This window comes from Nipponia nippon, unplaced genomic scaffold (genome assembly GCF_047370975.1).
Source record: "Nipponia nippon isolate SJK-2023a ecotype South Korea unplaced genomic scaffold, ASM4737097v1 scaffold_4, whole genome shotgun sequence".
Taxonomy (NCBI): Eukaryota; Metazoa; Chordata; class Aves; order Pelecaniformes; family Threskiornithidae; genus Nipponia; species Nipponia nippon.
In genome coordinates this window covers 83,965,641-83,991,721 of record NW_028262358.1, presented here as the reverse complement: position 1 = coordinate 83,991,721, position 26,081 = coordinate 83,965,641, and the positions used below count along the sequence as shown (strand labels likewise).

The 26,081-nt window shown below is 37.3% G+C and overlaps 1 protein-coding gene across 7 annotated transcripts in view; it reads right to left on the bottom strand.

Annotated features, from left to right (window-relative positions):
* The window catches only part of EPHA7 (EPH receptor A7), a 173,505-nt gene that overhangs the window by 7,823 nt on the left and 139,601 nt on the right, over positions 1 to 26,081 (bottom strand). Inside the window, exons 10-17 of one of the 7 annotated variants that reach the window (XR_015708039.1) lie at positions 23,556 to 23,681; positions 18,804 to 18,989; positions 18,176 to 18,237; positions 16,979 to 17,188; positions 15,776 to 15,925; positions 11,008 to 11,201; positions 9,744 to 9,899; positions 6,322 to 8,559 (exon numbers count right to left, since the gene is read on the bottom strand). Coding sequence is in view for 6 of the 7 variants with exons in the window: in XM_009475570.2 (XP_009473845.1) it covers positions 8,445 to 8,559; positions 9,744 to 9,899; positions 11,008 to 11,201; positions 15,776 to 15,925; positions 16,979 to 17,188; positions 18,176 to 18,237; positions 18,804 to 18,989; positions 23,556 to 23,681 (1,199 nt within the window). In the remaining variant the exon portion in view is untranslated. Of the gene's footprint in view, positions 1 to 4,373; positions 8,560 to 9,743; positions 9,900 to 11,007; positions 11,202 to 15,775; positions 15,926 to 16,978; positions 17,189 to 18,175; positions 18,238 to 18,803; positions 18,990 to 23,555; positions 23,682 to 26,081 lie in introns of those variants that run through there. The other 6 variants (XM_009475570.2, XM_087773833.1, XM_087773831.1 and 3 more) reach the window with 6 other exon arrangements.

Genomic DNA, 26,081 nt, shown 5'->3' with positions numbered 1-26,081 from the left:
CTAATGACTTTTGCACTTCGAGTGCAGATCACTTGGAGTGATCTCCCTGACCCATAGTTTGTTGGTCGTAGATAGACATTGTGTTTGTTGTTGCCGGAGTACTAAACTTTCCTTCCTCATTGTTATCTTCTACTTACTTACCTCCCAGTGAAGCATGGGTGCTGCTAGGTAAGTATTAATGACTAATGCCAGCTGGGGAGAAATGGAAGTAGAATATAATGCAAAAAATAGTGTCCCTCCTCATGTCTGGGGAAATATACCTCAAAAGCCGGAGGCACCTCTGCACAATGAAACAAACATGGACACCTGCAGAGGGACTTGGGTGTTGTGATACTCAAGTAACTACCACAGGAAAGATGCTGTCTGGAGGACTGGAATGTACACCCCCATGTTAGGCAAGCAGTTTTATGGGAGATGAGGCAGCTTATGACTGAGATTTGCAACAGACAGCACACAGTCTTTCTGGGATGCTTTTGGCAGCAAGCAGGATGCATCAGAGAGGATTTGTCTCTCACACAAGTTTAGGTAACATAGACATTGAGATAATTATTTCTCTTGAAAAGAGCACTACAAAGAAATGCCTGAAAGCTTTTTTTTTTTTCCTTTTCCCCACCTCCCTTCCTGCTTTTGGCAGTAGATGAACGGGAGTGTGTAGGGAAGTTATATAGTAAGGTGCAGCCTTTCTCTCCACAATAACAATCAATCACTTGTCCATAGTACTGAGGCCCAGTAATGTTAAAGGAAAATCCTCATTAGGAATACCTCTCAGTGCCTTGCTGGCCCAATTTCTTCTTGTAGGCATGTTCGCCTGGATTTGAATCTAACCCTGTCTTCTTCTCCAGCAGTCCATGAGCGTACGAACACTGGCTACTGGGGAAGAAGGCACTACTATTTTGTATAGAGTAATATAAGGGAGGACTTAAGGGGCTGCTTGAATAAAAGAGCCAGCAGAGAGACCTGGGATGAAATGGGCTGAGGGCAAGGGCTCTGCACCGCAAAGATCCTGAAAGAGAAATACAAAGATTGCCCAAAGTCACCCACAGGTCCACCACCTCCTCTCAGCCTCTGCTTTCACACCCAGAGAGTCCCCTCCCTCCACCCAATCCCATTATCCTCTTCTATTGTTTGGACCCATCTTACTCTTTCACAGAGCCCCACATGGAAGCACCAGTGACCAAACTGAATAAATGGTGAAGTCTTGGCCTATTTCTGTTACAGAATTAATTTCTTTTTTTTTATTCTTATGGACTCATAGATTTTGCATTTGTGGTCTAGTTTCAGTGAGAGTGACAGAGGATATCTGCTACCCAGAAAGCTCCATACTTTGGTAAGTAGAGTGTTTCACAGGGTGTGAAAGCTGCACACAGACTTCCATAGACCCACCCCTTTCACTTTCTGAACAAAATCCTAACCACCACTTAAAAACTGCCATTTCTGAGTGGCCTTCAGGAGGTATCTGGATGATTTTACTAAGTTTATTCCAGATAAATCAGATTTCTCATGCAATTTACTATGTGCAACCTCAATGGGAGAACGCATTTAATTTCTGACTGTGACTGGAAAGAATTAATTTGAGATTCCTACACCTTCTTGCTCTGAAGCTACATGTGCATTCTTGGCATAGGCTGGTTGGTCCCTGAGGAAAGGAAATTGGAACATGTTTTCCAGCAGACATCTTAAAAATGGACAGGCAACCCTTCAGGAAGCCAGTGGAATCTGACATAGTAAGACAGGTTGAATGATAGTCAAGAAATTGCCTGAGTAATTTTCCTACAGACATGAAATGCGAGGGATCAATGTTGATACATTCTATCAATCATTCTTCAGTCTAGCCTCTTTCAAGTCAGATTTGGATGTCCTAGTAAAACTAATGGATGATTTTTCTTCTCAGTGAGATGGCATCTTTGGAGCAGGAAGTTTGTTTATTAATGTAAGAGATAAACTCATGGTTTTCTTGGTAATTCTAAGGAAATAATCAGAAGATAATTTCTATCACACTTGATAGACCTTACAGACTTCTCAGCATTCCTTCCTTTTTTTTTTTTGGCATCAAAGAGGAAGGCTTTAGTTATAGACTTGGGGTTATAAGGTCTCCAGTTTATAAACGACTTGAACTACTCAGTCATGGAACTTTAATACCAGTAGCACACATAAGTCTTTGTGCATAGCTATGGCTTAAGCACCGAGTATGTTTTTCAGTGTTAGCCATATTATGATTCATCAGATGACCTCTAAGTTGTAGTTTTTCATTATTGGTATTAATTATTATTAACAGCACAGTTCTACAATTGGTTATTTGGTTCAATTAAATACAGAAGCCTTGGTCCATGGATAAACAGAATTTCTGTTCCTGATTTAGCTCTGCTGGCACTTGGCATTATGTCTTGTTTTGTCCAAGATTCATTTGGCTGGCTACAGAAGTTTTACATGGCTGTATCGCATCTTTTTCGAAGTCTATCAAGACATCAACTATTTTTTGACTTGTGGTTCTTTTTTGGTCACTCTAATTAGACATTAATTTCACCCAATTTGTATAGTATCAGTGCTAAAATCTGCTGTCATTACCCTAGACTTAAAGAAAACAAGTCTAAAACCTTCTGAGAGTAAATATCATCAGAGTTCATGCTTTATGTTCAGGCTTTTAATGTAAAATTCTCCTTTCATGTCTCTTTCAAGTCTGCTTGAATGAGCTGCGTATTACCAGTTGCTTTCCCATCTGTCTCAATTTAGTCTCTTTGACAAATTCCAATCTGGCCTGAGGAAAAATCAGAGTACTGAAACCACTCCACACTAGATTATTAGGTATATTTTATTAACAGTGTCTCTTTACTTAAACAAAAAATCTTGACAACCTTTAACTCCCCTGCCAGCAATGTCTTGCAGAGCCCTACGACTTAGACTTACACATTCTGATGGCTTCACACCCCTCTCTTTTCATTCACTCCCATCTTCTGACTTTTCACCAGGTACAAAAGTAAGGGTTTTCCTCTTTAACCTTTAACCTTTCATAATCTCACTGGACATAACCTGCATGGTTTGTACAGCATATAAACTTCACATGATTCCTTTCACTTTCAAGCTGCCTGACCCTTACCCACCCTGAAAGTGCACTGAGCATTTCATGGATATTATAGACACACTAATTTTGTTCCTTAACCTGTCCCAACAGACTTTACTCTAAATGCGTGTGTTAATTATCCTAAATTAAAAATCTCACAAAACCAAATCTAGAGAGGAAAAAACTCTCACAAATGTAGCTTGCATTCTGCTACGACTCTTTTGTCAGGATATTGCAGGTTTTATGCCTATGGCTTAATCTGGTATGTTTTTCAAATTGCTATATGGAATGTGTTCCAAAAATGGTGACCCCAGTCATACTTTGGGTTTCAGAGGTCATTTGTTGGACTGGGTTTTTATTTCTTTGTTTTTGTGGTTTTTTTCCCAAACTGTTGTGTTCCCACTCCTCTCCCCGTCCCTCCCCAATCCTTTTCACAGGAAATTTAATTACAGAACTGCCTATTCCCAAGTAAATAGAAGGCTGCACTACGCAAACAATAAAGATCTCTGTTTAAAAGTAATTGTTGGCTAGGTTTGAAAACCCTTAAGGGAAGAGGAGAGAAAATATAGGCTGCTGCCCAGAATTTCTTGTTTTACTAGAAATGAGTTTCAAGCTAAGACTTTCGAGTAGTCTTGTGAATCCCAAATCTACCATCTGCAAGACTATTCCAAATTAGCAGGGGAAAAAATTCACATGTTTCTACATATCAGTTAATTCATCAATTTCTGATGAATTTCAGTCCTAACATGTCCTGAACATGCAGAAACCCTGCTGTGCTAGTTGCTCAGCAAATCATAGCACCAACTGCCTGAATAACCCTGTGGCACTTTCTACCAGAATTACTGTTAGGCAAGAATTTGTATTGTACTTTTTTCTTAAGCCGGGCTTGTCATCCTGTCTGGGAACTGTTCTCTTCCACAAGCACCCTAGATGTCACTTGTTTAAAATAAAACAAACCAACGAACAAAAAACACCAAAAAACCAAACGCATATGATGAGCATATCTGTTTCTAACTGCATGCAGGGAAGTAAGGAATTAAGGATATGTTAGTTCTAACATGTCACATACATATTTTGAAAAGGTGAAATGACCCTTTTTTGGCTGAGTTGGCCTTCACTCCTCGCACACAGCTAGTGGACTGCTTCATGCCATTACTGGGCAACAGAATGCCAGCTGAACACACCTCTGTGGCAGGGTGTCTTGGCATTGCTTGGTATTATGGCTGTAGTGACATGATCACCATCTCAGTAGTAACCCGAAAGTCGCGGAATTTGAATCATTCTCAAAATTGCTATATATGAATTATTTAGAAAGTTAAGGACAAATTATTATTTTTTTTATTTCAACTACTAACCAATAAATGTAAAAAAATACCAACAACAAAACAAAAATAAGCCCCTTCATCCCCCACATTAAAGCAATAGTTTTTGTAACATTCAAAACAGTGGAAACTATTTACTGTATATTACTATTAGTGGAGAAAAGCAAATTTAATTTAATATCATTTTTTTCAAACTCCCTCAGTGGATGCCAGAAAACTCCAGCTTAAACAAATATAAAAAACTCATTTTAAATGGAGAATAATACAGACAGAGCTCAATTATTGAGATATTAAGGGCAACATTCAGTTTGAGATACATTTAAGCATCTTTGCCTCCTGGAGATTTTTACATGACAAGGCTTTAGATAAACACGGTTTTGCAAACAGCAACTATCATATCTGATCACATAACCTCTGTACTGAAGCAGTATGTCAGCAAATATTTCTGATTATTTAAAATATTAAGTAACTGTAATTTACTAGGCAGGTCTTCCTCAGAACAATCACAATTTTTTTTCAAGAATTAATACTCATATACAAAAAGCATTTAGATGATCTGTTACAAATCTCTGAATAATAAAAAAAAAAAAAAAAATCACCTCTTTCTGTAAGAAAACCCAGTTTAAATACATTCTGGGACATAGTAGTAGTGGAGGAGCTGCCTTTCTACGACACTCAGCTTGCAGGGGAAACTGTAGCAGCCAAGGACATGTAGGGTAGGAATCACCTCACCTACCTTTAACTATCTAGACATTAGATGCCTAATTTAAGCTAATCATCTGGGTTCCCTCTACAGGTAATGGAGATAAGCATTCCCAGAGGGAGATTCATTCTGCTTGTCTTAGGCATCCCTCTTTTAGATGCTTGTAGATGGATAAAGTCAAGAAAGATCAGCCTCACTGACAGCCTGATAATCTGTGTTTAGTGATGCACAATTTCCAGATTCAATAAAATATAGCCAGGACTGAGATTTCTTTGATTCATCATTTAGCCTTTAATTCTCCCTCTGACCCAACTTTTTCTTCAGTTCCTCCCATGAACATCAACTTTCTCTGGCACTTTATTTTTCTTACACTGGACTATGTTTTCCTGGAACCTGGAGAACTGCAACCAACATCAATATGTTGCTGCTCTGCCAGTTACAAATCCATTTACACGCATGTGCTCTAAATTGGAGTAATGTTCTGAACAGATAGATACAATAGGAGTATTGATAGCAATTGTGCTTTCTGGGTCTACTCTACCATTTTCAAATGTGTAAAAATCTGTGGCAACATTAAGGCAGTCAAGGTATATAGATGAATGCTAAAATATATTTCCTATTCAAAGAAGATGGCTTAAATCAAACAAGGAAAAATAAGGAAGAAATACCATTAGGGCCCTCACTTTTACTTGTGTGAGCCCATGTCACCACACATGCTTCGAGGCCTCTGTGCATCAGAATATTGAACAAGTCCTAAAGGTGAAGCCTGGCCTCAACTCTCTTGCATTTAGGGTTTGTGGGTTCTCAGCAATACCAGCATTGCTGCATTACACCTTTTAATCACCAAGCCCTTAGAAACAATAGCCAAGATTTATAAGGAAGCAGGTGTCTGAACTTAGACTCCTAAATTCATAGCTGGGTGCCTAAGCAGCAGCAAAACTGAAAGCACCCTGTGCAGTTGCCCACAGATGCTCACCCCAGTAGTGAGGCACTTAGCATTTGTCATAACACAAAATGGATGTTTATTAATTAAGAGTGTTCCAACAGCTTGGAAGTGCCTTGGTCGAGTGCTTGCATGTACTAATTTCAATATTGGGCATGCAGTCTACTCTGTGTCTTACTTCTACAGCATTTCTAGAAAATTAATTTTAATAGTTAAAAAACCATCTTGAGCTGCATACATGAAAATAACTTCATTTCTACTGAATGACAATTTAAGAGGAAATAAGAATATTCACCTTGTTTTCTTACTCTGCCCAAATCCAGGCAATAAATTAGGCTTCTCAGCATGACTGTAAAGTGCTGTGAATTGTATAAACAATCATATATGGACACTGAAAAATAAACCTTATGCACATTGCATTATAGTTCCAAAAATATATTTACAGTCTATTACAAAGATTACAAATGGAAGTGTCTATGTAACGGGAGTATGCTAGTTAAAAGCTTTTTACAGATTTTCTTCAATAAAGGCGGAGGGGGGAATTAGTATAACCAAACTGATTTTTCTAATGAAACAAATAAATAAAATGACAAATATAACACTGTACAGTGATTTAAAAAGGGGGAGAAAAAAGGAGGGGGAAAATGATGCATTTAAGTTTCTGATAACTATCTTTGGTCCTAAATGTGGGAAAACACATTATGTAGCACTGAATATACGTGTTTGTTTGTGATGCTCTGCAAGTAAAATAGAAAAATATAGTGCATTTTCAATGTATTCAGAGCTCACTACACATAAATGTGTGTACAAAACAAGACAGTATAAATAAAATTTACAAGTTTTACAAAGGAACATTTACAGGGTTTTTCTTTTGTTTTTAGTTTTTTGTGTGGATGCCCACATAATCAAACAAGACCAATTTATGACTGATCCCTGGGATCTTTCTCTATCAAAATCAATAGAAGCAGCCCAATTCTCTTTGGAAGTACAGCATTTCATTGCTGGAGTAGTTCACAATTTTCAGATTTTTTTTTAAAGCATTTCTCTCTGGTTCATATACATTCCTGCAATATCTGTAAAGACACTGTTCATTATTGCTTATGGTAGTTATATATTTTAATCAAACAAAATTCATATATAAGTAAATGGTGTAAAAAGATATTCCGTTGAGCAACTACTCTTGCATCTGTGTTCCTGATGAATGACTGTTTTGTCTGTGTGAGCACACACATGCATGTTTGTTCAGAGCAGCAAAAGCTTGTAAAAAACTTGAAAATTTTGAACTGCCCCTTGCCTCATGCTCTACAGTTCTCATATAAAATCTATATCCTTATTCTGACAGCTGGACTGCATTCAGCTTAAACTCATATAAAATATATGCCAGCTATTTCTCTCAGGTTTGCTAAAGCAGAGTATTGAAAAAAAATGTGATGTGCTCAGATTAAATGGTTTAGGTAACACTGGAGAACTGCACCCATGTTCTGAGACACTCCTACAATCACTTGTCCATTCAATGTAATGTCTCAGCAGGTTTACAGTTGTAGATCTGCATCTTATAATATATCTCACTTTCACTCTAGTCCATTAAAATCACCTTGCAAACAATTTGCTAAAAGTGCCTAGAACTACTTAGGGGTCATTATTGCTTTTCTTTTTTCTTTTATTTTTTTTTCTCTTTTATTTTCTTTTAAAAGATAGTATATGTGTAACCTTAAAAAATTTTTTAAAAAATATCAGAGCTCTTGGCAACTTTCATTTTCCTGACTCCCTGCCAATTAGCTAGCCATGTCAATACGGTGCTGATTTAACAAAAGTAAATGGCACAAAAGGATACCAAAGTTTGGACAGATATACATTGCTTGGTCATGCTTCTTAAATCTCTAGGAACTCAAATAATCCTTCAGAGGTACCCAGTGTAGTAATGTGTCATAGAATTAGCACTAAAAATGTCCAAAGATATAAACATCATACTAAAAGAAAGTCTTTATGAAGAATAAACACAAATTATTAAAAAAAGATTCAGAAATCACAGATTTAAGGAAAATATTTTGTTGAATTCAACAATAATATCATGATTTTATCTGACAAATATATTCTTTTTTAAATTTGTATGTACATTTAAAAAGTCTATTAGATAAAAAGGAGGTTAGAGAGCTCAAGGTGTTTGTATGTTTATTCAGGTAGTACTTTGTTTATTGTCACTGCTGTTTTCCTTGCCACCACTGGTGGATCCTAATTCCCTTTTCATAAATTCTGGTGGCACTTAGGAGTTCAAGTCTGTAGGTGCTTCTTGTAGCTCTTCTATTCACTGCAGGAAGGACCCAGGAAATCAAGTGTCTTCTAGCAGCACTTCATATATACTGAAGGCCAGTGCTGTTCTCTCAGTCTGTCACCTCCCTCATAAGGGAGAAATGTCTATCACACTTGGATGCCAGTGCCGTGTAAATGTAGCATTTGTGCTCTCATAGTCTGAATGCTGCTCATGATTTTCTTTTGATGACCAACCAACGTGATCCCTAAACTCATCACATCCCTGGGGAAGATAAATGCGTACATTGTTAATTTTTCAACTTAGACTGCTATTGTATGGTATTCAACTGTGAGTCAAAGCTACGTAGTGGTCTGAGCTACAGGTTTCTAACATCGAAGCTGCACTGGAACCTCAGCTCAGTACTGTGAAGTTCATATAGGCGCTGTTCAACTTCTCAGCAAGGAGTGCAATTACATGGCAAGCGTCATGTAATTACACTGCATGTGTCTCCACATCTGAGAATGAGGCCAGTATGGTTTGCACTATGATAATCTTTTATTGTGGCTTTTAAGGACACCCGAAGAAAGAGACAATTCTCTTGTAAAATACTTTGGGTGGCTTTCAGGACAAAGTTATGTATAAATACAAGATTTTGGGGATCACATTCTGCTTAAAGAGATGCCTAGAGAAACCCTTTGCATATTGACCCATACCCATCATGCAAATGAAAGAGGAGCAGCTGTTTCAATTCCACTGTTACTAGTGCTACTAACCTAGTAGAAGCTTGTGGGCTCTGATGACAGCTCCCAAGCTACAGGCTGAGACCCCTAGTGATACCAGGCAGATAAAAGTAGGGTTGCAAACTTGAGAATATTGTTTAAAAACTTGTTTAGAAAAACACTGCTCTCTGTAAGAGGAATTACGTGTGTTTGGCAACCACCAGGACAAGAACGTTGTTTGTGGGATGCCAAGAAGACCTGTTTAAGATGGCAGCACCAATACAGGCCATGCTTGCCTTCAGAAAGTTGTTTTGCTTCTATAGACTTTTATCCTGATGCAAAGTCATTTCTTGCAGGACACAGACAGCCCCCAGCCAATTAGAAGAAAATTCCACATCTTCCTAGTACATATCTGGAAAAAGGTACCAATTATGTAGTGGAGGCAAAGTGGTTCTTTTCCTATACATACATATTTTGAAATAGGTCACATTCTCCCTCAGATTCTAGCCCCTTGGTGTTATTTCAATTGGTCTCAAAAGCAGGGAAAAAAGTGATGCTACACATAGGTAGCAGGGTATTTGCCCTTTCATGGGATGCTCTAGTACAACATCATCAGCTGCTAAACCGGCTGGCTTATCCCCAAGTACCATGTTTGTACTCAGGGTAAAGTTTTGGACTTGAACATTGTGTATTATTTTACCTAGAAATTCCCTAAATGCAAGTTAAACATGCCCAGTACTAACTTACTCAATAGTCATCCTGGCAACTGATTCAAGAGAGTTGTAGCCTGCTGCTGTGAAATTATCCTTATATCTTTCCATCTTAATAGCTTGTAACCATTCGCCTACGGAGCAGAAAGTGGTAAAATCGGGAGTGTTCTGGTCCAGAAGAGGGCTAATTGGTCTACGGAGAAGGAAAAAGGAAAGTAAGTTGTTTCCAAAGAGAGTAAAACATCAGGGAGTATTTATCAAGGTGAGAGTCAAATAAGTTTGGGGTATTAAAAATGTCAAGAGTAGAAACAATAGGCCTTTATACACAGCTTAGATTAGTCTGCGAATAGCTCTTGACTACTCTGTAGCTCACAATGTGTATTTCCTAAGCTTATTCACATAAAAGACGAAAGGTCAGAGTGAGCAAAATCAGCCTAATGGACTATTACCAACAGAAAATCAACCTTATTACCTAGCATGACAGCAGCTGCAACTAAAGTTGCTGAGTAAAATAAAGATGCTATTCTTTTAAGCATCTTAGAAAATATATTAGTAGCTATTCCCATTATTCAATTGGATGCGACAAAACAAAGACAAGAAAAGATCAGAGACACAAAGTAAGTTGCTTAAGGTCACACAGCAAATCAGTCAGTAGAAGAACCGGGAGCAGAACACAGGCCAGTTGATTCCCTAGTGTAGTGATCTAGTTAGCAGATGAAAAGATTACGATTAAATAATTCACCTGAAAATTATGAAGAAGCCATTAAAAGCTACACCATGAAACACAATGAGATGCAGTCACTGAAAGGAGTTAAAGCCAGAAAATGAAAGATAAAAATCTAGAGTGTAGCAATGTCAAAGTACATTGGCCAAGCATGAGTATTATTAATTACTATTTCTACTGCAGCAGTTCCTAGGGCAAGGGATGCATCATATAAAACTACAGTAGATGATGATCCTTGCCCTCCAGACTTCATAATTTTAAGAAACAAGGAAAACAAAGACTGCTAGTGGTGAGAGTGTGGAAAGAGTGACGAACAGGCAGTAGTTTACTGAGAAGTGTATTAGTTCCATAATATTTACTTTCTTTATTTTGGCTAGTTTTTAAGAAAGTCCTTTTTGGCTTTGTTCAGCGTGGTAAAAAAGAAGGGCAAATGAGGGAAGGGAAGAACAGGGAACAGGAGGAAGGAGGAACTGAAGGACACATGGAGTAAGTGTGAACCGAAACCAGCCACCAAGCAGAACATCCAGAACTCAGCCACGTGCACTATCATATGAATGCATACTAAAGCTTTTCTTACCTGCTACAGGTTCCCAGTGGGGTTTTCAAGCTGTTTGGGTTTCTAATCATTTTGTCCAGAATACCAACTATCTGCTCAAACTTTGGCCTTTCACCACGTTCTTTCTGCCAACAATCTAGCATCAGCTGGTGTAGTCCTGCTGGGCAGTCCATGGGTGCTGGCAAACGATAGCCTTCTTCGATAGCTTTTATAACCTAGTAGCCAACATAGTTAATCATTTGTCATCAAGAGATATTTAAGAAATATATATTGCTACACTGTTCAAGAAATAAAAGACAAAAAAAAATCAATAAACTAAAATTTGCCATCAGTGTTGCAAAAATATGAGTCTGTTGTTTTGACACCAGCCTTCATGTTTTCAAATAATTTCCCTGACTTTATCTTTGGGTTTATTAAGCATATTGTTCTATATGTGCAGAGCATAGCTATATTACCTAGTCAAGTGAGCAGCAGGGAACAACAATTAAATTCACTAAGGGAGCAACAGATAGATTGATAAATGGAGTTATTTCAGAAAGCATTATTACTTGCCCCAAGGTTTTTATGAAAGAGTGTGTGGTAGAAGCAACTGACTTGAAAATGGATAGGGATCTGTGCATGCACATATAAAATACAAAAAGCCTGAAGAGATTATAAAAGGATCCAAGAAAAATGTTTAGCAGACAGAAATTGTTAGGGAAAAAAGTTGTATTCTATGTCTAGCCATGTTACATTAATGATAAAGTAGCAGAAATGTGCCATGTGAGAGAGGAAAACCTGGCTGAATGGTATTTTAATATATCACCTAAACAGAAAGTTAGATTTAATAAGAGATGCTGCTAGATGATGATATGATCAAAGGAGAGCATAAATGTCTGAACCAAGAATTACACCCACCCATTGACTTCCTTAGTCAAGTCCATTTGGATTTAAATGAAAAATAAAAATGTGTAAAGTAAAATCACAGTAACCTGCTGTAAAGCTTGAGGGCAGGATAAGAAAGCACACCAGGAAGCAAAGCAGATAAGAAAGGCTTGTGAAAAAGGGCTAAACCACCATTCATGGGGGATCTCAAGTATACTGACATTGACTGACATAGCAGTATTAGAATTGCTAAAGAAGGGTGCTTGTTCCTGAAGGATAGCGCATATGACTGTCTTCTCCCTCGGTTTGTACAGAAAGCAAGATCAGAAGCTGTTCTGGATGTAGCCCTAGGAAGTAGATCGGGTATGATAAATAAAGTCGGTCAATATCCAGGGTTTAGTGAAAATAATAACCTCAGATAGAAAATATTCCATAGGTTGTGTGAGAAAATGCAAAAGCAATGGACTGCAAAGTAGACAGGACTGAAAAGAATACAAAATGACCTTCAAAAAGCTGGCTGAAATCCATGATTGTATCAAAACCTTTTGCAGAAACGAAGTTTTGTGAAAAGAGGAGGCATAGCCCAGTGGTAGGGCACTTACTGCAGGTTTGTGTCACAGAATGTCCTTCCAACCTCAGGGTAGTTGCCTCATCTCCCTGGGCCTCAGCTTTCTATCTATACATTTAGAATGACAGTACTGTCCTACAACTCAAAAATGACTGAGAAATATTCATTTCCTGCAGTAACATCCACACCTCGAAGAATGACTGTGGTGAACTTTTAGAGACAGTGAAGTTATCTGTCAGACAGGGTGAGGAGCGAGGACTTCTGCAGAAGAACAGGGAAATTGGAAGAAAAATACTATACAGGAAAGAAAACATTAAAAGAAAAATTTAATACCTTTTAGATCAGTATTAATAGGAAAAAGAAGAACAGCTCCTTACACTTAGAAGTAGCAGAGGAATAAAAGTGGAAAACAGGCTACAGTGTGTATAAGACAACTGGTGTGTTATGAAAAGTAATGCAGAAATTTCTGACCTTCTAAAAGGTAAAAGGTATTAAACCCTTTGTGCATAATTCATATGATTTACTACAAACAAAACAGTTGCTTAAGAAGTCAGAATGCAGAGACAACCAATGAGGAATCGAAAAGCAGGTAACACCAACAGCAACACAACCACCAAAATATCTAAGACTCTTAGAACTGGCAAACCATCTAGATAAGACTATATCCAAGAGTGTAAGGCATAGTGAAAACATGAATGAAAGGATCATGAACATGTTTATTACAATCTGCAGAGAAACCTGTAGAGAGGTGGGAATCAAGCTGATGATACTATTTTTAAAAGGCTTTGGGGATACTGCAGAATCAGCTTCTTTGATGAGTATTCTGAGCAAGAAGGATGAAACCAGGAAATATAAAATAATGAGTTAGCTAGAGATGGATGGAATTGCTGGGAATATCCAAAACATTGAAAAAACATTCTAAAATATTGATAAGTAAAGTTTCTTTTTTTAAATAAAAAAAGTTTATACAAAACTCAGGCCCTTTGAAGGCTACTACAAGTGTCTACTCTGCTAAGAAAGGTGGGGGTGGGGTTCCCAAAATCAGTACTCAGAGGTAATGAAATAGATGCAGGAATTTTTTTTTTTTTAAATAAGCAAAGCTACAAAGAGAACACAGCTGGAGTTCTTACTAATAGAATTGATTTATATTATTTACACTTCCCACAATTTGTTTTTCAAATTCTGCTTTTGCTGCAAAAAGAGAAAAAGGGAATACTGTTAAGAGTCAAGTATGCTTTTATCATAATCAGGCTATCTGAGGATGTAAAGTAGATTAGAAGAGGGCCAGGTCTGTTCACTGTATATACTGCTTGCCAACAAAGAAGTATTAAATACGGGTAACTGGACAAAGTAATGTTACCACTGTGTTTCTGGGTATATAATACTAATACAAATTAATAATCATAATAATGGTAATAAATCTAGGAGTATAGCAAAGAAAAAATATGTAAAGCTAAGCTCTTGCCCTTTTCTGAAGAACTAATCTGCACTAGGGTCCGTAACTGAATGAGATCAAGAACTAGCAAACACCAGCAATCTTATAGGGGAATAGCATAAAATGCAGCAGTTTGAGGGCTACTGTTATCAGCAAGGATTAAGCTGAGGTGAGCTCACTGCTCGGAGAAGTTGGGGGGACTCTGTGTACCATCTCTGCTCAGCCCACTGTGTCTCTGCAGGGGGCTTGTAAGATGAGTGCTCTTCTGGTGCACCCTAGCTCCTGGTTGCTGCTAAAAGGAGTACTTTTGCTTAAAAAGAGATTGCAACACAAACTTGTATACTCCATCAGTCTAAATGACTTAAAGTAAGAGGGGCAGAATTAAAGAAATGACATCTAAAGATGCAAAGTCAGGGAGACATATTTTTTAGAAGATCTGATCTGATCTATGACTACACCCACATCCACTTTTAGGCAAAATGATACACTTAAGATATATAAACTGCCTGAGTGTATATGCAAAATTAGAAGAGACACATTTAGCATTTTTTATTCCAGTTAAATACTCCCATTGGTAACTGTGAAGGAGAATAAATAACTAATCGTAAAAGGATTCTAAATTTTGCATCATAGATTTATCTATGAGATTGGTAGGATGTGTATATGTTTTGGGAGGTATGTTTCAGGACACGCTTGAAGATCACAGCATACAAGAATAATGTATTGAAATTATTTTACCGAGTAATTGATGCATCTTTTGACTATGTGCTATCGAATATTATTATGTAAGATGCTAAAAAGAGATGAAACTCCAAGAAGTGGTAATTAGCTGTTTTATGAAAAAGGTTCATTCATGCACTTTACTTGCAGTTTTCAACAGAGGGAATACTTTTCAAAATCCAACAAGAAGCATGAAGATACCAAAATTTCTCCCCTATTTAAAAGTTTTTCCTTATTGTTCCCTGAAAGATAGGTAAGGTTTGCCTTTGAGGCATCTTATATTCCTGTCAGACTTCTTTTATGTTTGAATCTAGTACAGAAGGAAGGTGTCAAAAGAAATGAAACTCTACTGGGTGTCTAGGGAATGTAAATATTTCTCTTTCTCTGCCCCAAGGACTTGTTTGCCTATATTTTGACAGTCCATGAAATCTTTGACACTGAGACCTGTCAAATATTAACAACTTTGCACTGTGCCAAACTGACTCATCATTTACACTTTTATCTTTTTTTTCAACTTTGATGTCGATCATTCAATGAAAAAATAAAATAATAACAAAAAACCCTCAAGCCCCTGACCTGAAGAACTTTAAATGAGACTCTTTCTGACATCTTTCTCACCTGCATAGGTTTTTCCTGTGTACTTTCTATATTAATAGATACACTTGTCAGAAATCAAGATTAACACCCATCTGTTCTATTACTGCTGACCTGTTGCTCTGGGTCATATTTTATGCAAACAAGGGTATTGTTAAATCAGCATAATTAACTTGAAAAAGCCAAAGTAGGTCATTAACTGCCACTCAGATTTTTAACAACTTTTTTCAACTGATTAATCATTGCTCTGATGTCAGAAACCATAGAATTATTTTTTATTGAAAAAAAATTAATTCCTTCTATGCTTAAGTGTCATAAAGTGAAGAGCACATATTACTATTTTTGATGTTCTTACTGTACTTGATACTCGGGACAGAAACCTACAACATCCACATGGCAGAAGAACAATTTAGAGATTTAGGTAAAAAGTGAAAGTTCTATAACTTTTACATTTTGTGAGAACCCTACAGCATTTTGATAAATCTTATTTCTAACCCAACATTTTATGCATGTATAGCAAAACACATATGTATGTGTTTACAATATGTAATTTTTGTTTTTCTAACACACACACACTCATGCTCACAAACAGACAAAGTATAACCTACATCTTGATTTGACATGTCCCAGTAAGGCCGTTCTCCATAAGACATTACTTCCCACATAACTATTCCGTAACTCCACACATCACTGGCTGATGTAAATTTGCGGTACTGGATGGCCTCTGGAGCTGTCCATCTCACTGGAATTTTTCCACCCTATGAAAAAAAAAGAAAAGAAGGAAGTTTTCTTTTTTCTCCACAAAATTTCCATATCATCTTCTGTAGAGTGCATTTATAATTATTTCCATCAACATCAAAAGCAGCAATTATCTACTATTGTTGACCAATTACAGAATTTTCAAAGGAGTCTAAGGAAGTTTAGGCTCTTAAAACACTTTGACCATAGAAACTTAGACACCTGTCTAAGCTAAGTTGGATGCATTTCTCTGGAAGGATATCTATTGATTTTAAGGGGCTGCTTAGATGTCTGACTTACAGTAGTCATTTAACTCCTGGCTGGCTGAAGCTAGGTGAGAGAAATCTCATCCTGTGCATATAAATCCCATTGACTTGTCATACGGCTCCTCTGAAATCTCTGTCTGACATTTTTAAACCAGAATCCCACTTAGAGCCCAGCGGCAGGAGTGATAGCTGTGAATGCCGGTGCAGTTTCCTGGATCCCTGTGCCTGTTGGAGCAGATTCCAGGGACCCCTCCTTCCCTCAGCATGAGAAAACAGGTACAGCAAGGCCTCACAGGTGGGAAAGTGGAGCTGGCTCAACAAAAGAATAAAGACCATAGTGTGCCCAATGAATGCTTATTTAAGAAAAGCGTCCCACCCAAAAGCAAGGGAAAATACAGGAGTTGAGCTTTGTCACAGTCTAGCCTCAAGCTAGTCAACTTTTTGGTGAGATAAAATCTAGTCTGATAAATACTAATAGCCTACAAATATTTTAATTGACTCATAGTAAATGAGATGATTTAAATTTTTATGGCTAAAACTTCTGTATTTGTACAAACAGAAAATCATCAGAAAGGAAATAGTGAAGATACTGTGCAAAATTTTTAGAACTTTACCAAATAACAATGTATATTCTTACAAACATATCAGTCCCTAATTAGAGCCAGATTTCTGCAGACTCTTTTTCCTTTTGACTGGTTAACTTTTCTCAAGCAATTAATGTATTTCTCTTATCTATACTCTCTAGAAGATATGCTTCTTCTTAATAATCACATCTCAAAACTACTAAAACCCATTGATTTCTCTTACGGTAGTAGTGTAGACGGCCTCTGGATCATCCTCTATAACTCTGGAAAGGCCAAAGTCTGACACTTTACAAACAAGGTTGCTGTTGACAAGAATATTGCGTGCTGCAAGATCCCTGTGTACATATCCCATATCGGCCAAATATCTCATTCCAGCAGCAATTCCTCTTAACATTCCCACTAGCTGAATGACTGTAAATTGCCCATCATGTTTCTGGAGGGAAGAAAGGAGCAGCAATTCTTATTAGTATAGCTGAGAAGAGAAATAAGAATTAGTTTAACAACTTTAGCTTTCTACTTATTTGCTACTTCTGTGGCAATTCATCCTGGGGCAAAGAAACCCACTTCAAACACAAGTTTTATTTTCTTCAGAGATAAAGCAGTACATCCAGTTAAGAAATGTGTGAGTAGTTAATGTACTAGAAGTAACAAAACTTGCTAATCACTATAAATTTCTGGCTAAGTCATGGCAAATCTTTTCTAAGAGAGATTACCTGATGCACAGCTCTTTATAGTTTGCCTCTTACTCTTCATCTCATCATAATTATTTGTATCAAGAAAATAAGAACTATCTCCTTTTGGAACCCTAGTTACTGATAATTTTATTCATAGCTTGGAGTTTATCAAACACACATAATCTTTCTCTTCTCTATAGAGTGTTTATACATCATTTCACACTGTCTTGTACACTTGGTAAGGAGTCAGAACTGGCCAGTTCAGAACACACACTCAAAAAATCCTGAATTGTTGTGAACTTGCATTTCTTTTTCCTTTGTTCTCTTAAACACGACCCTAGTTCATTTAGGGATTCTTGTATGCTGATTTCCACCATGCTGACACAATAAAATTCTGCTCTCAGAAGGCAGAAGATTGCACTTCAGGTATCAAGTGGTTTTAACTTCAGCTGGTGGCAATAATAAAACCCACCATGTCTATGCCACATTAAATCACTTAAATTCCTAGAATGTTCCCTGTCTGATCCTCTCATTTCTGACCTGGTTTTGCTGAAATAATGTAGAGAACTGCTAGTATTTATCAAGCTCCATTTCAGCCTGAAAAGCATTTTAATTATATGAATATCATGCATGTACATGTATATATATGCACACATATAAAACCATATTTTTTAAAGTGACAATATACAATGTAATATATATGTTAATTAAAATATGTTTGTATATATTTTCATTTTGGTACTCACCCTAAGAAATGCATCTAAGGCCCCATTTTCCATGTATTCTATTACAATCATGACTGGCTTCCCTGAAAGAAAAGAAGACAGATTTTGTTTGAGAAACTGCAACACAAATGGAGTACCTTTTTTGGATAAAACACATGTTATTCCTTTGAAGGACTGAATCATTGAGACAACGAACATTTCTGAGGCCTCCAGCACTGTTACTGCGCTCTAATAAGTTCTTAAATGTCTGTATGGAACGTGGTCATGATTCACAAAATTAAACCATACAAATCAAAATGTCAGTGTGTTCTCCTGGCTCCTGCTGTGTGAACAGAACTCTGGAATAATGAGACTTCAGATAATATGAAAGGACATAAGAAACCTTATCTCTCTGCATGGTCTTTGAGGCTAAATGAAACTACAAATATAATATATTTCAAAGTACTTCATGTTTTAATCATGCGTGCATCTTAATTTTTTTCCTCAGGTTGTAGCACAAAGTTAGTATTGTTTTAGTTAGTTACACATCAGGAGAAAATCCATTAGGAGTGTGCAGCCTGTTTATAATTTGAATCTTTGACCATGAATAAGCTAAAGTAATTTCTGCCATTATGTTGTTATTTGACTGACAGATCGAGCTGCTGCTTACCTCTGGTAACGACCCCTTCTAAGTGAACAACGTTGGGGTGGTCAAACTGTCCCATGATGCTTGCTTCACACAGGAAATCTCTCCTTTGCTTTTCAGTGTAGCCAACTTTCAGAGTTTTTATGGCTACTGCAACATCTCTCTTGCCAGGGAGCTTTAGACGCCCACTGCACACTTCACCAAACTCTCCTAAAATGAAGTAGATCAACACTGAATTACTCCAACTATAATATCAATATTCTTTTTAGGCCTTCATTCAACTAGCCACCTATGTGTTTAAATTTAACATATAAATGTTCATATTTGAAATGGATTACTTAGGAACACAAAGACAGGCATGTGCTTTAAATTAATTGCTGACTAAGTACCTTATGGAGTAAACACTTCACGTTAAGCCAATCTACAGGACTGTTATTTGAATCTTTTAAGAGACTTGTTAGTAATTTGTTATATTTTTTTCAAAAATAGGAAATAAAAATGAAGTAGCTTTCATAAGAAAATACTATTACAGAAATAGTAACACAATTTCTAAGTGAAAATGTCATTCTGTTCTACATGGTTTCCTTGCTATCTTTAGATTTGATGGGGTTTTTTCTTTCAAAAGGCAGCTTTCAGAGCTCTTTCAGAGCTGCTTTTAATTTAACATCGTTATGGTGTTAAATGAAGCACTACATTATTACCTTCAAGCAGGATAATTTACTTTGCAGATTATGAAATGAAAGGTGTGACTTATAATAATTTTGTTACATTAAACAAACACAAGCAAATGCTGGAAGTTTGTAAAAGGATTCTAAACTAACAGAAAATTGGAACTTGAAGAAGCATGTGAAAAAAATGACCAAACAGCCAGCAAGAATACCAGAAAAAAGCCTCAACAACCATAATCTGGGAGAGAAGTAATTGGACTCCATCAGACAGGAAAGAGGATGGAAGCATGCGAGATGTGGAGCTGAATGGCAAAACATCTACCTCACTATTATTGAGATTGTGAAAGATTTGATGTCCCTTGCCTCACAGCTGTGTCAGCAGAGAGAGAAAGAGATACCCCTTATTCTGTAGCTAGGAAGAAAAATCCCTTGGGATATATAAGAGAAAAGGATAGCAACATATACTGAATAAAGGGGAACACCTCTTTAAAAAGAGAAAGATTCATCACAAAAATATTTAATAATCTGTTACTTTGCAAATTTATCTGGAGTACGGGAGATATAGATCCAAGTCCCTCCTCCAAATCAAATCAAGTCTGAAATTTATCTCCTGCATAACTGTGGAGTGCCTTAACATTAAGTTATTGAGTGTACACAAGTACGCAGACACACCTACATCCAAGACATGTTTTAAGGTGAGCGCTGAAGAAAATGATTGGAGAGAAGGACAAAGGCAGTGCCTGGGCCTCAGCTTCACAGTTCTCCAGCCAGAAGGGTAGAACTTTGGCCAGACCTTAGTATTTCCTACAGACTTGTTTGGGCAAATCTCTAGTCAGCATGGTTGGCTTTACAAATCTTATAGGAGATAACTGCATACAGAATCAAATGCCTCTCCCTCCTGTTCTATCCTAGCTGAATTAAGGTTAGCTCCAATCAACTCCATATACCTCTGTTAACACCATGCTGTACCTGAGCTAATTGGCCAGACAGAGTACAACTGTTCCTGCCTGCACAAGTAAAGTATTAGCCTCAACCATCCTTGGGCAGTGGAGCTGTGGTCTGAATATCCATCTCATAGCTATGAATACCATGAGGCATAGCTGTTACATACATAACAACTAGCTGCTCATGCCCTTATCTTGGTGCCTTAACCTCCCTCCTGCACTTCATTAGCAATATGGATGACTATTAATGAATTCACCACTCACCTCAATCATGGCTCCTAGCCACAAGAGCTTACTAAAGGACAACAATTTTCTCTAGCAGTACCTTCCAAAATTGTTTTTGTTCCATGCTGGAAACAAGACTTGAGTTTAAGTGTGTGCATGTGTGTATGTTAACACTTCAGATCCAGGTAATTAGGATACTTGGCATGGGAGACATAGAATCATAGAATCATTAAGGTTGGAAAAGACCCTTAAGATCATCAAGTCCAACCGTTAACCTATCACTGCCAAGTCCACCACTAAACTATGTCCTCGAGCACCATGTCTACCCTCCAGGGTCTATACCTCCAGGGATAGAGACTCAACCACTTCCCTGGACAGAGTGTTCCAATGCCTGACTACCCTTTCGGTGAAGAAGTTTTTCCTAATATCCATCCTAAACTTCCCCTGGTGCAGCTTGAGGCCGTTTCCTCTTGTCCTATTGCTTGTTACTAGGGAGAAGAGATTGACCCCCACCTCGCTACAACCTCCTTTCAGGTAGTTGTAGAGAGCAATAAGGTCTCCCCTCAGCCTCCTCTTCTCCAGACTAAACAACCCCAGCTCTCTCAGCTGCTCCTCATAAGACTTGTGCTCTAGACCCTTCAACAACTTCGTTGCCCTCCTCTGGACATGCTCCAGCACCTCGATGTCCTTCTTGTAATGAGGGGCCCAAAACTGAACACAGTACTCGAGGTGCGGCCTCACCAGTGCCGAGTACAGGGGCACTATCACCTCCAAGGTCCTGCTGGACACTAAGGCTTAACTCCTTTCCAGCTCTCTGTGATCTGATTTTGATTGATTTCCAAAAGCAGATCACTCACACTCAGGCAAATCGGAAACTTGACCTTGTATGTTATGCATTTCAGGCCAGGATGCTAGCCAATGAACTACTTTTATTCCCAAGAAAATAGTATATTCAGCCGAAATGACGCCCAAAAAGGATCTGGAAAATATGACATTAAGAGTGGGAATACTGCACAGCCACACAGTCACAAGCTCAGCATGTCAACAAGGAAGAGACTGAAACAAAGGATGTGTGGTATGAGAAAGGACTCAACATAGTGGACACCATATTCTGTATCTGACAGGTGCCCGCAGCGGGATGGTAATGAAAACATTGGCAAGGAAAGAACATATCCCTCGTGCAAATCGACTACAAGCATACTTGCACCCTGTTTGTCTGAGAGAGACATGGCACTACTCAATAGTTGATGTGGCCAGCACTGCTGACGCATATTGAGAGTGCTAAGTGGCTTTTCTGGTGCTGTCACTAGTAGAAATTCTATATTCTTCTTTGATGTATGAGTTTCAGCTGCTTCTTCAGGTCTTTAACATTCTGTTTTTCCTGGACTGGATTTCATTTCACTCCTATTTGCTATTTACATCAACAGGTTAAAGCCATAGCTAAACTCCATACACAATATGCTTTCACCATAGCACTTCTAATTAACTTTCTTCAGAATGACTACTAACACACGTTAGTTTTTTTGCTATCAGTTATACTCATTAAAATCAAGAATAAACTCATCTGCAGTCAACAAAAACTAACATTGGGGAATTATGCTGTCATAACAGTGAAAATACGTTTTAAACTGTATATTTGCTATCAAAGCGTTTTCAGCATTTTGCTCAGAAAGCATCGGCAAAGTCCAACTGAATATATCTTTGTGCTCTGAACTGTTTCTCTGCTGATAGTTTTTTAACTGAAAGCAAAAGATAAAGCTCAGTAATTTTTCTGTGTTAATCTTGAATTTAAATCTTGTATATTGTGTATTTATTAGAAGAGATGCTGCCATTCTAGCACCACAAAAATTGCTAGTTAGCAAGGGCCGGATACTTATGCTCTTACTTATCCAAAGGAATAATTTGCTCAGCAGTGTTGTTAATTTCCATGGTACTACTCCTTGATTAAGACATGATTCAACATGAGTAAGGTTACTTTAAAGAAGCATTGTGAATTCTAAGTGTAAAGATTTTTTTACAGGTAAACCATCTTCTTTTAGACATATTTCTTCTCTTTTTAAATAATACCACAGTATGTAATTTACAGCGCATGCCAAACTACAGGGTGATTTAAAAAGTATTCTACTAATACTTTTATAAAACAACAGGAAAGCAAAAGAACATTTCCTCCAGGAATCCAAAGTATTTGATATTTTTCTTACCCACAGAAACTTAATTTCACTACATGGAGTAGTGCAATAAAAATGTCACATATCTTATTAATGTAAACAAATGAAACTGCCTTTTTAGAGCATGAACACCATGGCTTAAGTAGGTGGTAGACAGTTCAAGAGGAAGAAAAGCAATGTAATGCTGGTGCAATTATAATCAGTCATGAGAAGTTAAACAATAACTTTTTGTATTCATAAAATATCAAAAAGAAAAATGGTAGAACAAAAAACAGCCTTAGGGAAGATTTTGTTATACAGAAACAAGACCTTCATAGTCTCTATTTAAGACTTTGTGCTGCAGACAGTTTTCTTTACTCACATGAACAAAAATTCAGAGGTCAAAAAGCCCTCTTGCAAAAGGAAAACGAGCAGAATTTGCACTCATGGCTAACGCCTTTACTCTGACAGTAAAAAATAAGCAGTAAAACTTCCCCCATCCCCCCAATTACATTTTTAACAGCAGATACAGAATTAGAAACCCAAAAGGTTTCAATGTCAAGCAAAACTCTTCATTTACTTATTTATTTGGGTTTTTTGTTGTTTTTTTTTTTCTCCCCTGTTTGTTCTTACATTTTAGAAGCGAGTGCAGCTTCATTGCTCCTAACCACTCTGGCAAATGCAAAAAGTTCTGCTATACTTGAGGTATAATTATTTGCCTGTCATTATGATGTATGAGTTTCGATCCTGGCTAAATGGAACAGTTGAATCAGGAAGCCACGGCAGCCTTACCTGCACCAATCACACGCTCAATTTTAATACAAGAGGCATCTAGCTCCTTGGCGAATTGATGGACAGCTCTATTTGGGTCCTCGTAGGTTTCAGGGTCAATGTAGGTTTTGGTGCCTGGAAATTTAACTGTAATGATGTAAGAAAGCATGACTGTGATGAAGCAAAGGCACTTATTGTGCAGTCAGCCCAGGAATTTCATTATGCAGAGTGCTCCTTGGAAGAGTGAACCTGCTTCCACACTGCCTGAGTCAGAGCCGCTCTGAGAGGCAACCCTAGTTTTAGGCATCATCTGCAAGCACGCTGACACAAGTACACAATTCCATCTCTAAAAATGACTAACATTAGCACCTGCATCTCCATCTTGAAGTGAAAGAAGTAACAAATATTAAATAGCGCTCAATGGAATAAAATGCAAGGGTTGAGTGGGAGCAAAAATAAAGCAAGGGAAGGGGGATAAGAGCAGCAGAGGAGGTGAATCTTTCTTTTCTGTGTAAGGAAAGCTTATCCTCTTTTCCCAGGTTGCATAAACAGGATTTCTTTATGTTATCTCTGTCTTCTAATGGGATTTGAAAGGCTCCTCGACCTACTTCAATTTGCTTAAACTATTGAATATATATTATTTACAGACGGTGGCAATAGCCAAGCTAAACTATTCACAGCACTTAGAATTTATATCCTTAGGTATGTTTCTTGCACTAGAATATGAACGTGAGAAACACTTGTAGTCAACTTGTAAAGGCACAGGAAGGGAAAGTGGGCTCTGTGGCACAATTATTCCCTTTCTCAAGCACCTAAGTGAATAATACGCAGCAACTTGGTTTCTCCTTCCTCTTTCTCCGGTATAGCACTTAGCGCAATTCAGACAGTGTAACGCTCTGGCCAGCATGTAGTTTTTTCCCTTAGTTTGCTGCTGATTCAGGAAAATTATTATTTGCCCTTCTGGTGAAAGTAGAAACTTCTGGTGAAAGTAGAGCAACCCTGGAAATCTATTAACCGCGGAATTTTTATGAAATAAATTTGGCTTACAAGGATTACACTCCACAGCTTTAATTAAAACAGTGAATTACAACTCAATACGAAAATGCAAGAATGTTCCTCTGCTAATTGATATACTGATATACAAGAATAGGGTCAAAAGTCAGTACAAAACATAAATAATTTGTGGTTGGTTTGTAATCTTTTAATTGAACACAAAATATTTTATATTTGAAAATATATTGAAAAATAGCTTAGTAATCATGTGTATTTATGTTTCAGTTGGTATTACTGCCCCAAAAAAACCCAAACCCTCATAAAAAGGAAAAAGCTAGACAAATTGTTTGAGGAATGTAATGAATTTACATCCAGAGAAATTATTTGTAATTTTGCCCAGATGTTATTAACTGCCATATTATGTATTTAAACAGATATTCTTCCAATTGTATTGATAATGATACAAATTTTTAAAATTATAAATATTTATTTCTTAAAAACCAAAAAGGACCAGGGAACTGAGAAGAAAGCAATAGGTTAACCTCCTATAATAGCGCTTTCAGGCAGGGAGATGGAGAATGAGCCATCCTCTTGTGTTTGTGATAAGGGGTCTGGATTGGATGTAACCTTGCGAATCTCAAATGGGCCTCTGATGGTTCTCTATTCAAGCTGTCATAAAACATTTTGACAGGCCAAGGCTATTCTGGCATACCAACATAAAATAGTGCTGGCCTGAATTTGAAAACATTGTTAGAAGAAAATGGTAGGAGGAAACCAAATATAAATCTGAATTGCTTGACTAAACTCCCTTGTACTTGTATCTTTAAGTGTAGCTCTTGAGGTCACAAAGAGTTGAGGGGGACTGAAATGAAATATATGATACTCTATTAAATACAGTGCTTTAAAACCTGCTTTGAAAAAAATGGTTCCTTATAAGTTTTTGTGTTAAGTAAGTGTTTGTTGTAAGTTACATTTTTGAAAATCCAATCTGGTACCTCATTACAGAAGAAGATTGTCTAGATGTTATGGAGCAGAAGAACACCAAACTGGTGTCCACAACTCTGTGACCAAGCTGGTAACCACAGCACTGGGTTCCATCTCATTCTGTACATGGTTACCAAATAAAATTAAACTAAACCTTCAATCAACAGACGATGAAAAACTAGTTTGGCAAACAGTGACTTATATTTGGTGCTATGATTTTAAAAAGACTCTGTATGCTAACTGTTCTGACTGATTTGCTGGATAACCAGATTTCTTGAAAGTAAAATGAGGGAAATGAGCACTTATAAAGTCTCACCATTTCTGGATCAACTATTAATCATTAAGTGGAAGCTTTCATATTAATTCATTTACACTTTCACAGAAACAAAATATGTCACAGATAATGGAGATGAGGAAAGGAATTATTTAGCTAGCATATTCCTTTTGTTTACATACTGAAATACAAGAATACATAGTTGATCTTTTCCTTCAAGGACATAATGGGAATTTTAAAAGTGAAAGCAGTAGCTCTTCTGAAGACGTGAAAAGCTTATAATGCATCTATGAGAG